Raw genomic sequence first — 13,695 nt, 5'->3', positions numbered from 1 at the left:
GGATGGATGAATGGATAGATAATAGATGAATAAAAGGAGGGATAGATGGAGGCATAGATAGATGATAGGTGGATAGATGATATTTGAATATATGGATGGATGGACAGACAGACAGAAAGATATCTTGAGGTTGCCAAGGTTGGATACCCTGATTAATACCATTGCAAAGTTCAATTGGAGGAATTATTATTTTTTTACTGCTAATAAGGAGCAAATGTATGATTCCTTTCCACTGACTTGGAGTGGATAGACCTCAATGGGAAAACTTACTCTGTAGTCATAGGTCGATTCTGGGTTTTCATCACAAGCAATGACTTCAGGCGCCATCCAATAAGGTGTCCCAATAAACGTGTTTCTCCTGCCAATCGTCCGATCCAGCTGAGCGCTGACCCCAAAATCAACTGCAAAGAGGGGGGGGAAAGGGAGGGATCACAAAGCAATAACTTTGATAACTGTGGCTTAAGAAAAGAAGGAGAAGGAGAAGGAGAAGAAGGAGAAGAAGAAGAAGAAGAAGAAGAAGAAGAAGAAGAAGAAGAAGAAGAAGAAGGAGGAGGAGGAGGAGGAGGAGGAGGAGGAGGAGGAGGAGGAGGAGGAGGAGGAGGAGGAGGAGGAGGAGGAGGAGGAGGAGGAGGGGAAGAGGAGGAAGAGGAAGAGGAAGAAGAAGAAGAAGAAGAAGAAGAAGAAGAAGAAGAAGAAGAAGAAGAAGAAGAAGAAGAAGAAGAAGAAGAAGAAGAAGAAGAAGAAGAAGAAGACCCAGATTGTTGGGGGCAAAATACTGATTCTGTAAATGGCTTAGAAAGGGATATAAAGCACTATGAAGTGGTATATCGGTGTAAGTACTATTGCTATTTTCCTTTCCCCCCCTTTTTTTCCTTCCTTCCTTCCTTCCTTCCTTCCTTCCTTCCTTCCTTCCTTCCTTCCTTCCTTCCTTCCCTCCCTCCCTCCCTCTTTCCTTCCTTCCTTCCTTCCTTCCCAGTGATTAAAATGCAGTATTACAGACTACCTCTGCCAGCAGTTCGATTGTAACTGGCTGAAGTTTGACTCAGCCTTCCGTCCTTCCGAGGTGGGTAAAATGTGGACCCAGATTGTTGGGGGCAATATGCTGACTCTATAAACAGCTTAGAGAGGGCTGTAAAGTACTGTGAAGAGGTATATAAGTCTGAGTGCCATCGCTATTAGCAACAAGCATTGTGGTCCCAACTGTGTTCGTAAGTCAAGGACTACCTGTACTCCAGCTTTTTTACAACAGGCTTGTGACATTATATAAGACAATCCGTCACGAAAACCAAAAGTGTCAGATACGTACCCAATTTCACTTCAGCGTTTTCCGTTAACAGCACGTTCTGTCCTTTAATATCTCGGTGGATAACATGGTGGGCGTGTAAATGGGACAGACCCTAGAAGAAAGATAACCCAGCTTTAGCTTTCTGCCCCATTTCTGCATCTTTTCAAACCGTAGAAACTATAGATTCCTACTGCAAGCGCCTAGGATAACAAAGCAAGGTGCGACTCCGCTCACCAGCTGGGTTGGGAATTATGGAACTGCACAACGTGCACCCAGCTGGTGAATGGTGAAGGCAGATCTGGTTCATCACCCCAAGCTTTGGAAAGATGGCAAGTAATATTGTTGTTGTTGCTGTTGTTGCTAGTTGTGAAGTCGTGTCCGACTTCCTCCAGGACTTCCTGTCCTCTACCATCCCCCGGAGTCCATTTAAGCTCATGCAACTGCTTCAGTGACTCCATCCAGCCATCTCGTTCTCTGCCGTCCCCTTCTTCTTTTGCCCTCAATCGTTCCCAGCATTAGGCTCTTCTCCAGTGAGTTCTTCCTTCTCATTAGGAGGCCAAAGTATTTGAATTTCCTCTTCAGGATCTGGCCTTCTAAAGAGCAGTCAGGGTTGATCTCCTCTAGGACCGACCGATTGGATCGCCTTGCAGTCCAAGGGACTCGCAGGAGTCTTCTCCAGCACCAGAGTTCAAAGGCCTCCATTCTTTGACCCTCAGCCTTCCTTATGGTCCAACTTTCACAGCCATCCATTGCAACTAGGAAAAGCGTAGCCCTTGACTATACGATGCCAAGTAATACATCCCGTTTAATAAGAACTCCGAGGCAGACAATTTTCTCAAATAACATTTTATTGGGACGTATCAAAATTGGCAACGTTCCAGGTGAAAAGCCAATTCTAAGCGCTCCCCGGTTTTTCACCCAATTAAACGACAAATTTTGTCACACACACACACTAGAGTCTTCAGTCACATGGTCCAATCAGCATACAGTCCAGTTGCTAAGTGACCTCAGTCTCCATCATGTTAAAACCTGCACCAACGTCCTGGATTCCCAGGGGAAAGAATTTTATTTAGGCTACATTACCCCAGCTATGGTGCTGGAGAAGACTCCTGCGAGTCCCTTGGACTGCAAGACAATATAACCGGTCAGCCCTGAAGCAATTAGTAGAGAACCTCCCTAAGAAATGACAAAAAGGAAAATGGCCCCAGTTCAACTAACTTTAGAGTTGGCAGTCAGATTGAGCCACAGTGGCGCAGTGGTTAGAGTGCAGTATTGCAGGCTACTTTTGCTGCCTGCTGGCTGCCTGCAATTTGGCAGTTCGAACCTCACCAGGCTCAAGGTTGACTCAGCCTTCCTTGCATAAAATGAGGACCCAAATTGTTGGGGGCAAGAGGCTGTGTCTGCAAAGCACTTAGAGAGGGTATGTTGTATGTTGGTCATTTCCAAGCCAGCTTTGAAGAGTTTAATTCAACATTTCAACCCAAGGATACTTACTCGAAGGACCTCTCTGCAGATGTAGGCAATCCAGTCTTCCTTGAAGCAATTCCCCTTCGTTTTCTTCACCAAATCTGTGACAGATCCGGCCCCACAATACTCCATGACCAACTGAGGAATTGAGAAACGAAAATGAAAAACAAAATGATGGGTTGCTGGTACAGAAAGTTTACATGCACGCCTTCTTTCTGAGGGGTCCTTGGTGCTCTCTGAACTTGGTTGGTTTGCAAAATAACCACCACCAAGCTCAGACAGCACCAAGGACCCCAGAGTCCTCTTCTTCCTCTTCCTCACTCCTCCTCCACTCCACAAACCCCCACTCCCTTCTAACACTGACGTTGTTACCTAGTTGGGTAACGAAATGTCTGCAAGAGAACTGCCAAACTCAGAGAACACCAAGGAGCCCTCTTTTTTCAACCCTGAGCTACAAATAGTCTCCTTTATTGGCACTTTCTTTCTTTCCAGAGTCCCCTTTCGCCATATGTACAAATCAACTATATCAGAGAGAGAGAGAGAGAAAGAGAGAGGGGGGAGGGGGGAGGAGGGAGGGAGAAAGAGAATAAAGGAGAAGGAGAGAAAGAAGGAGAAATGGAGTGAAGGAGTGAAGGAGAAAGAGAGAGAAGGAGAAAGAGAGGGAGAGAAGGAGAAATAGAGTGAAGGAGAAAGAGAGAGGAGAAAGAGAGTGGAGAAAGAGAGAGAGAAGCAGGGAGAAGGAGAGAAGGAGAAAGAGAGTGAAAGAGAGAGAGAAGGAGAATGAAGGAGAAAGAGAGAGAAGGAGAGAGAGAGTGAAGGAGAAAGAGAAGGAGAAAGAGAGGGAGAGAAGGAGAAAGAGAGGAGAGAGAAGGAGGGAGAAGGAAAGAGAGAAGGAGAGAGAGAAGGAGAAAGAGAGGGAGAGAAGGAGAAAGAGAGTAGAGAAAGAGAGAGAGAAGGAAAAAGAGAGAGAAGGAGAAAGAGAGTAAGGGAGAGAAAGAGAAGGAGAGAGAGAGAAGGAGAGAGAGTGGGAGGGAGGGAGAAAAGGGGGGTGGGAGAGAAGGAGAAAGAGAGAGAGAAAAGAAGAACTGGGACTGGAATTGGAACTGGATCATGAATTTCAGTGCCCTCACCATACAGTTGAAATATTAGCTTTAAAAACCCAGCATGCCCCCGTAGAGACTGATTTGCCGAAGCTCCCCACCCCAATGTAACCCCTTCCACAGTAACTACGGCAAAGACACAATTGACACAATGGCTTCCCTTAGATTCCTCTGCTCTCATCACACGGATTCCTAATTACACGGACAACTGTGCAAAGCGACCATTTACGGCGGCTATCCGTCAGCTTCCAGATGGCCACTCGCGGCGGCCCATCTCCCAGCGCAACCACAAAATGGTTGAGATTAGCGAAGACCTGAGAAGGCTACAGAGAATGCGGCATTCTGCATTTTGAGCCTGATTTGCAGCGTCTCTAAAGCAGTGGTGGGTTACTACAGGTTCTATGGGTGTGACTTGATGGGCATGGCAGGTGAAGGATACTGCAAAATCCCCATTCCCTTCCCACTCCAGGGGAAGGATATTACAAAATCTCCATTCCCTCCCCACTCTGGGGCCAGACAGAGGTGGTATTTGCTGGTTCTCCAAACTACTCAAAATTTCCGCTACCGGTTCTCCAGAACTGGTCAGAACCTTCTGGAACCCATCTCTGCTCTGAACCCATGGATGATAGAAGACTTCAGACAAAATAGTCCATGGAAGCTCCTGTGCTCGCACAGAGTTTTCTCAACCCCCTTCGGTATCTCCTTGACCACTCCTAACTCTCCCTTCCTTCCATTTTAGCAGATATCTGGCCTCTTTAAGAGACAATACAGAGCAAAGATTCATATATCTCGGTGTCTTCTTCTAAAAAAAGAAAGGAGAAAGCAGAGAGGCAAGAAAACAACCAAGCTCGTTAGTTACTCCATGGGAACCGAGAGTTATCTAAATTTCCAAACACGTGCAGGAAAAAACGAAAGAGAAGAAGAGACTTACCCATAACTGGTCATCTTGACCTGCTGGACTTTTCTTGACAAAAGCGCCGTAATAGGTCGCGATGTTCCGATGGTGAGAGTACTTCTTCAGCATATTAATTTCCAATTTGATTTCTTCCTCCTCATCCTAAAATGAACAAAAAGGCGGGATATGAAAATGGAGGCGACACTACCAGTGTTTCCCCGAAAATAAGACCCTGTCTTATATCTATCTATATATATATATTGCAACCAAAAAAAGCACCAGGTCTTACTTTTGGTGGAGGATGTCATCTTCACCTCCACTGGTGGGATTCAAATAATTTAACAACCGGTTCTCTGCCCTAATGAGTGGCTGGGTGGGTGTGGCCATGGTGGGCGTGGCCAGGGGTGTGTGACAGGCAGCACTCGGCCTCCTGCACCCCCTTCGGAGCAAAAATGGGCCACGGGGGATGCCCCCCATGCCCCATTTTGGGCCTAGTAGGCCTCCTGGGAGCAAAAATGGGCTGCGGGGGGCTGTGCCGCACTCCCGGTGCCCCATTTTGGGCCTAGTAGGTCTCCCTGTACTTACCTGGGAGCCAAAATGGGGCACGTGGGGACTCCTGGAAGGGGCGGGGCAGGAAGGGGAGGGGTAGGGCCAGCCAGCAATTTAACAACTGATTCGCCTGAACTAGCCCGAACTGGCTGAATCCCACCACTGCTCACCTCACTTGCATGCACCGCCCCCCAGCCTCATTTTCATTTTTCAGAGGCCTTCAGGAACTTCTTCAGCTTTGGATAGTTGCAGCCAGGCTTCGCACACCTCGGCCCATTTCTTCTGCAACCGGCAAGGCTTTCCTGGATCTTTCCAAAGCTCTGGATCCAGAGCTCTGTTATCGGCCACAGAGGCCTCCAGGAAAGCCTTGCTGGCTGCAGAAGAAATGGGCCGAGGTGTGCGAGGCCTGGCTGCAACCATCCAAAGGTAAGTAGTAGGGCAACTCCACCCACCCCCACATCCCCACCCTAGCTTAATTTTTACCTGTGCACCCTGGAGTGATCGGAGCCTTAATTGGGGCTTATTTTGTGGGTAGGGCTTATATTGGGTGCACATGTAAAAATCAAACTAGGACTTATTTTCTGAATAGGTTGTATTTTGGGGAAGGGGAGAAACAGGGTATCTTGGGAGCTTCTCCAGAATTCTCTTGACTTGAGATCAAGGAGTTCTAGGCCAACTTTCTGCCTGTCTTTGCGTGTTGTTATTTTGGTGCTACCAAAAACCCTGACCAGGATATTAGTCTGGTTTATTAGGCGGCATAAAGACCTCTGACCCACGAAGGAGACGTCGGCGGCTTGATGGGCATTACGCTGTTGAGATCCAATGGTTGATGTCTACGTTTGTAAATTATTCCGAAATTCACACATGAATATGCAAAGGATATACTGCCCTACCAAATGTTGGGTTAGCCTTCTTTTTTTCTCCTCAACCCATAGAAACAGCATGCACACCAATAACCAAGTCTAAACAGCTCATTTATCATCGGATGTGAATTGTTCTGTGGCTGAATCGCTGCAAATTGGGCCTCAGTGATGCAGAATAGGCAACAGATTGCGGTAAAAAAAGAATTCCACACTGTTCGCTAGGTAGGGTCGGGGGTGGGCTGCTGGGGGTTGGTAGGGGTTCGGGAGAACCTCTAGCTAAGATTCTGTGCAGTTCGGAGAACCCCCAAATCCCACTCCTGGCTGGCCCCGCCCAGATCATGTCCTGCTGCCTTGATTTCAGATTCGGTCCCCGCGTTCAACTACGAGCTAGCAAAATTAGATGTCAATTTGGTGAGGTTCTCCAAGTCAAGAGATAAGGTTCAGAGGCATGATCTGAAGTTGCAGGTTATCTCTCAAGGAAAGGCAGAGCACCTGGAGATAAAAGGAGAAGGCCAGGATGGACCTGGGAGATAAGAATATACGATAGTGTAAATATGTCCAACCACAGGGCATCTTCTTCTTCTTCTTCTTCTTCTTCTTCTTCTTCTTCTTCTTCTTCTTCTTCTTCTTCTTCTTCTTCTTCTTCTTCTTCTTCTTCTTCTTCTTCTTCTTCTTCTTCTTCTTCCTCTTCCTCTTCCTCTTCCTCTTCCTCTTCTTCTTTTCTTCTTTCCCTTCCCCTTCCCCTCCTCCTCCTCCTCCTCCTCCTCCACCTTCACCTCCTTTTCTTAAGCCACAGTTGTCAAAGGTATTGTTTTGTGATTCCTTCCATTTTTTCCCACACTTTGCAGTTGATTTTGGGGTCAGCGCTCAGCTGGATCAGACGATTGGCAGGAGAAACATTTTTATTGGGACACCTTATTCTCCTCCTCCTCCTCCTCCTCCTCCTCCTCCTCCTCCTCCTCCTCCTCCTCCTCCTCCTCCTCCTCCTCCCCTCCTTCCTTCCTTCCTTCCTTCCTTCCTTCCTTCCTTTCTTCCTTCCTTCCTTCCTTCCTTCCTTCCTTCCTTCCTTCCTTCCTTCCTTCCTTCCTTCCTTCTTCTTGGTCTTTCAAATGCAGCTCCTTGCCAGAAAGTGGTGGGTAGTTTTGATGCCCAGGATACTTATAAACCTCTGGAACATCCAATATTCCAGACCATATGAAATATACCGTTACAGTGGTCTGCCACTGGGACCAGAGGTTTAGCCTTCTGAGCTTTCGGACTTGTGTTGGAACCCATTCTCAGGGTTACTTCTATGACCTTTGCCTTCATTTGTGAAATATACAGTTTCACAACTGTATCTCTGTTACCTTTGCCTTCGTTTGTGAAATATACAGTTATTCCTACTCAACCCCACATCAGCAGTGGATTGCTCCCAGTTCGTCTCCTTTCGGGCGAGCTGGTAGCAATGGCAGGAGGCTACGCCCACCCCTCCAGACGTCATCAAAAACACTCTGCGCATGCTACCAATAGCGAACCGGTAGTGCCGGGATTTGAAACCCACTAGTGCCCCACAAGTTTCATTGGCATCAAGCCAGCCCCACCACACCAGCATTCACCGCTCCTATCATCAACCACTTTTCCTTAGTGTTCTGTCCCCAACCCCACGCACACACACCAACAGACGTTCAGGAGTTAAAGACCAAACCAGCCGGCAAAATCCTTTTCCTTATGATAACGGAACTTGGCAACAACCTAGTGGCTGCCTGCCAAGAGTTTATTATTTACAAAGAGGAGAGATAACTTCTCCCCACTTCTGATACATCAAAGGAAAGCAGCTCAATCATTACAATCAAGTCCCGAGATAATCCAGTCTTAAAGCAAAAGTCTGGCAATGCAGAATGGCGTGGAAGCTTTCAGTTTTGTTCGTCACAAGGTTTGACTGGCCACCACGCTCCCTTTTATACCCTGTGGGGTGTGGTCCAGCAACTCAGCCTAATCTCGGGCACGCTCTTTCTTCTGTTGCGCACGCTTATCTCTGCGACACTGGCGTGGGTCCAGCCAAGACTCATTACCCTCATCACTGTCCATCTGTGGCTGCGTGGATGTGCTTGGCCCTGGCCCTATCTCTTGCCCTTCGGCAGACACCGAAGGCATTGCCAGAGAGGAGGGTCCTGGAGAGGGAGGCCTTGCCAACTCCTCCCCTTCACTCTCGGAGTCCTCTCCTGACGATGACACAGGCTCCGGTAACAGAGCCACAACACTTAGATCCAAAGAAAGCCACCAAGTTTCCACCTCGCCAAGAAGCGCCCTGCCCGCTTTGCTCCGTCGGACCTCCGAAAGCCAAGTTGGCAGACCCCAAATCTCCTCGCCCGTCCAGCCGTTCGCAATGGGGAAGTGCTCTCCACCCCTCCCCGAAACGCACAACCGACTGATTTCTGCCTGGCAGATGGGCTGATTATCCCACGGTGACCAACAGTACATTTTGCTGCCTGAGCAGCTCACGACAGAAGCTGCTCAAAGATAAAGACGGAAAGGGACTCGAAGCAGCAGCTGAAGAAAAATGGTGCCAGCCTTCTTGGAAGAACAGAGCAAACACATTTTAAGGCCCGTTGCTTGCAAAGGCAAAAATTTGAAGCTGCTGAATTTAGATCTCCCTCCCCAGTTCAGGATGCTTACGAAGCAAGTCGGCGGTTGTTAAAATCTATGCCCGTTCTTAAAAGAAAAAAAAAGAAATTGAGGAACGGAGACCACAAAAACAGAAATAGAACGGGCAACTTCTCCTTGTCTCAGCATTGCAACACTGCTCTAGATTCCGAAGAGTAAAGAGGCTGGTTGATGAGAGAGACCAGGATGTTAAGAAAACCCAGCCAGCTTTTCAACTTATTAGAAAAAGTTTTTTTCTCCTGAATCCCACCCAAAAAAAAAAAAGGTCATGTCCCTTCTGCTGGACAATACAGGTAGCCCTTGGCTTACAACAGTTCATTTAGGGACCGTTCGATGTTACAACGGCCCTGAAAAAAGTGACCTATGACCGCCGTGATCAAAATTCAGACGCATGCCAACCGACTTCTATTTATGACGGTCTCAAGTATCCTGGAGTCACGCGATTCTCCTTCGGCAACCTTCTTACCAGCAAAGCCAGATTCATTGAACCACAGTGTTATTAATTTAATCACTGCCCTTAACAACCGGGCTACGAAGCGTCGTAAAATGGGAAAAATTTAATGAACGCATGTTTCGCTTAGCGACCCAAATTTGGGCCTCCCTTGCAGTCATGAGTCGAGGACTACCTGTAAAGCTCTCCCCTTGACTCTCTGGATTCCCAGTCCTTGTGTGAGTCTCAAACGCAACCGTCCCTCGTCTCCGAGGGAGTGACGAACTTGTTTCTCAAAACAAACAAGTTCGTTATTTTTTTTCCCGGCCTCTGCTCACCTCGGTTACATTCATAACCTTGATTGCCGCCAGCTGCCCTGTTTTCACGTGGCGACCCTGGAAAAAGAGAGAGAGAGAAAAAAACACCAATAAAGCCAATAAAAGCATCCCAAAATGCCTAATGATAGCCCAGTCAATGGCCTGTACAAGCCAACACACCGAATCCATCATTTTGAAATACATCGTTGTAAAACGGCCCGTTTGAAAGCCGCATCCAGAGCGACTCGAACAATTTGCAGAGAGCCTAATGGGAAATCGATATTCCGCCGGTTTGGAGTGATCTAACGTAGTGATTTAACATTGGAAGCCGCCCAGAGTTCCCCGCGTTGGTGAGCTGGGTGGCAAAGAAATGTAATAAATAAAGTTAAAAAATAAATAAATAAAATCCGCGGCACGGGGGACAGCAAGCAGGGTAATCTGTAGGAAAGTAGGAGTTTCTTCTGTGAAAACCAGGGGTGAAATGCTACTGGTTCACACCGGTTCGGGCGAACCAGTAGTAATAAAAGCTACCGGTTTGTCTGAACCAGTATTTCCGATGATCAGCTGTGCAGCGTGATTTCTAGCGAATCTAAATCATGTGGCACAGCTGTTCCCCCCCTTCGCTGTTCTACTTACCTTCTTAAGCTTTTTCCGTGAGAAGTGCATATTTGATGCGCACTGCACATATGCACGCGCACCACACATTTGGCATGCAGCGCACATGCATGGGCAGCGAACCGGTGGCAAACCGCAGAGGATTTCACCACTGGTGCAAACCACCGGATTTCCAATCAGCAAACTGTTTTGCGAATCTAATCGATTGCACTAGTCTGCCAAGGCTTGTTTTGTGCGTGTGTGTGTTTGTATGTGTGTGTTTAGTCTGCGAGTGAAGCCCTTCGGTACTTTTAATATTAATATTAAGTTACAACTGTTCATTTAGTGACTGGAGCACAGTGGTTCGACTAGTTGGAAAGCTGGGCAGGAGGATTAGCAAGCCCGCGTTTGAGACCTGAGAGGTGCCGTGGAGGAAGGGTTGAGTTCCCGTCCTTCGCTCCAGCTCCTGCCGGGGACATGAAAGGAGGCCTGTTCTTAATTCTAGAAACTAAGCTCTTCATTCTAGGAGCTAAGGAAATAGCTGCCTCTTAACTGATCAGATTATGTCGGGCTTTCCTTACTGGGATTGAACAATAAATCATGGAGTTTCCAACGCTTCACAGTTTAGTTTGACTTTTTGTCTTTTCGCTGGGCAGAAGGCTCACAGATGATTTCGCGAGATTGCAATCTTTACTGTAGATCAGAATCCAGCCATATGGCACGGTAGATTTCTCACTAAAGCAAAGATGCCATGTGTTTTTTCAAACGTTTTAGACTCCTGGCTTCTTTCTTCCAAATTAAGGGATCCTTGGTGGAGCATCTGAAGACTTGAAGTTGGGAGGTGACGATTTGTTTACACAATGGACATGTCAAGCCAGGAAACTTGGTTGGTTCCCACCTCATCAGCCTCAATTCTTCCAGATGATTTTATCCATCAATAATTTCAGAATTGTCTGCTCTTAAGACAACCAAATAACAGAGTTGGAAGGGACTTTGGACGTGTTCTAGTCCAACTCCCTTCTCAAGCAGGAGATCCCACACCATTTCAGACAAATGGTTATCCAATCCCTTCTTTAAAAAAAAGGACAAGAAGCAATGGATGGAAACTCATCAAGGAGAGAAGCAACTGAGAACTAAGGAGAAATTTCCTGACAGTTAGAACAATTAATCAGTAGAACAACTTGCCTCCAGAAGTTGTGAATGCTCCAAGATGTTTTAAAGAAGAGATTGGACAACCATTTGTCTGAAATGGTATAGGTATAGGGTTTCCTGGCTAAGCAGGGGGTTGGACTAGAAGACCTCCAAGGTCCCTTCCTTCTATTCTATTCTATTCTATTCTATTCTATTCTATTCTATTCTATTCTAGTCTAGTCTAGTCTAGTCTAGTCTAGTCTAGTCTAGTCTAGTCTAGTCTAGTCTATATTTCTATTCTCCTCCCCTCCCCTCCCCTCCCCCTCCCCCTTCTCTACTCTACTCTACTCTACTCTACTCTACTCTACTCTACTCTACTCTACGCTACGCTACGCTACGCTACGCTACCCTACCCTACCCTACCCTACTCTAAAATGATTTGGGATCCACACAGAGCTGTCTCAAAATCTCTCACTCTCATGCACAGATCAACGTTGTAAAATACTCGCTGTAGCTCAACCTCAGATTTGCCCTCCGTTTATACCCAGCTGATGTCACGGTTTGAGTTCCTGTATCGGAAACCATTGTTTTCGACTGTTTCCAGGCATTGAAAGTTTCACAGGGCAGCCTAAAGCCCTCTCAGACAAGTTGGCACCCTAATTTAAATCCCAGTCCTTGCCGGGAGCGAAATATTCTTCTAACTTCCCTGGTTGATTAAATCAAGAATGATCAGATCGCTGGGAAATCTTTGCCCAAGTTAATTTATTGAAAGTCCTGGTCAGCTGCTAGTCGCAATAAAACTGGAATGAAAAAGCATGGGAATTAAGCTTTATCCATTGGCTACTAATGAAGTTACATTAACACTGATAGGAATAATTCTTGGGAAATTACTTTAATGCAGTGCAGAGGTCTATGGCTAATTCTGGTTAATTAATAATACCCAGGGGGTGGGGAGGAAATGCAATAGTTTAATATATACACAGACGTTAAGACAAAAAAAAAAAGAGGATTACATTTCAATAAGTGGCTGAATTTCGTAAGGTTTACAAAATTTTACATCGCGGGTTGATGACAGCTAATCAAGGGAAGATTCATCGTTTTCTCAATGTAATGAGTTTGTCTGCCATGAGGAATGGAAAAATGGGCCCGAGGGGTTTAATTTCGAACAAAGAGCTGTCCCTTTGGGTTTCATCATTCTGGAGAAAAACTTTTCAGGGAATAAAACTTCAAAAACGAGCTTTCTGCTTGGAAAGGGGGAAAGGTTTGCTCCTCTGTCTCCTCCTCTGGCGGAGATCCTAACTGAATTTTTTACGTGTGCCCCCAATGTCAGATATTATATCAAAGGTGCGTTAAATCCTTTGGACTCTCCGGCTTATACTTTGTCTTCTGAGGTAAAAATTTATAGAGAGAAATCAACCCAGGGGAGATTTTAAGCCTCTTATTCCCATAAGCGCCCACCAATACCTAAATGACTGATATATTAGCAGCTGGAGAGAAAGGGACATATTCCTTAAGGGCCTCTGAGGAACATCTGGTTGAAGTCACCTAGAAGCAAGATATTAAACAAGGGCTTTTTAAAGGAAGATTGGAAGTTGGAAATGGTCCTTCATATCAATAGAAGAGAGTTGAACTGTGGGGGTCCTTGGTTGTCTCTGAGCTTGGTGGGCTCTCTTGTAGACGTTTCATGACCCAACTAGGTAACATCATCAGTGTTAGCAGGATGTAGCATAGGGTCTCCTGCTTGAGCAAGGAGTTGGACTAGAAGCCCCCCTTTGCTCTAATCCGCCAGGGTTTGGACTGCCTGAATTTCTTTCACACCAAATATCGCCTCGTACAGATACTCAGAGATTTAGAGAGCCGTGGTGGCGCAGTGGTTAGAATGTAGTATTGCAGGCTAATTCTGCTCACTGTCAAGAGTTTGATCCTGACCGGCTCATGGTTGACTCAGCCTTCTACCCTTCTGAGGTCGGTACAATGAGGACCCAGACAGTTGGGGAAGGGGGGGGCAAGCTTAGAGAGGGCTGTAAAGCACTGTGAAGTATATAAATCTAAGTGCTATTGCTATTGCTAACTCTGCCCATTGCCAAGAGTTTGATTCTCACTGATTCAAGGTTGACTCAGCCTTCTATCCTTCCGAGGTAAGTAAAATGAGGACCCAGATTGTTGAGGGCAAGATGCTGACTCTGTAAACCGCTTAGAAATATACTGTGAAGCAGTATATAAGTAGTAAGTGCTATTGCTATTTTCCTTCCTTCCTTCCTTCCTTCCTTCCTTCCTTCCTTCCTTCCTTCCTTCCTTCCTTCCTTCCTTCCCTCCCTCCCTCCCTCCCTCCCTCCCAGTGGTTACAATGCAGTATTGCAGACTACCTCTGCCCACTGCCAGGAGTTCGATCCTGACCGGCTCAAGGTTGACTCAGCCTTC

At 46.6% G+C, this 13,695-nt stretch overlaps 1 protein-coding gene across 3 annotated transcripts in view; it reads right to left on the bottom strand.

Annotated features, from left to right (window-relative positions):
* Positions 1-13,695, bottom strand: part of NRK (Nik related kinase) — a 110,273-nt gene that overhangs the window by 73,835 nt on the left and 22,743 nt on the right. For all 3 annotated transcript variants that reach the window (XM_087877714.1, XM_087877715.1, XM_087877716.1), the window contains exons 3-7: positions 9,571-9,627; positions 4,784-4,909; positions 2,780-2,890; positions 1,307-1,397; positions 271-401 (exon numbers count right to left, since the gene is read on the bottom strand). In XM_087877714.1, the coding sequence (XP_087733840.1) occupies positions 271-401; positions 1,307-1,397; positions 2,780-2,890; positions 4,784-4,909; positions 9,571-9,627 (516 nt within the window). The remainder of the gene's footprint in view (positions 1-270; positions 402-1,306; positions 1,398-2,779; positions 2,891-4,783; positions 4,910-9,570; positions 9,628-13,695) is intronic.

This window comes from Pantherophis guttatus, chromosome 12 (genome assembly GCF_059756535.1).
Source record: "Pantherophis guttatus breed Tessera chromosome 12, ASM5975653v1, whole genome shotgun sequence".
NCBI classification, from domain to species: domain Eukaryota; kingdom Metazoa; phylum Chordata; class Lepidosauria; order Squamata; family Colubridae; genus Pantherophis; species Pantherophis guttatus.
Note: the sequence above shows the minus strand (reverse complement) of the source record. Positions and strands in the feature narration are given on the sequence as shown.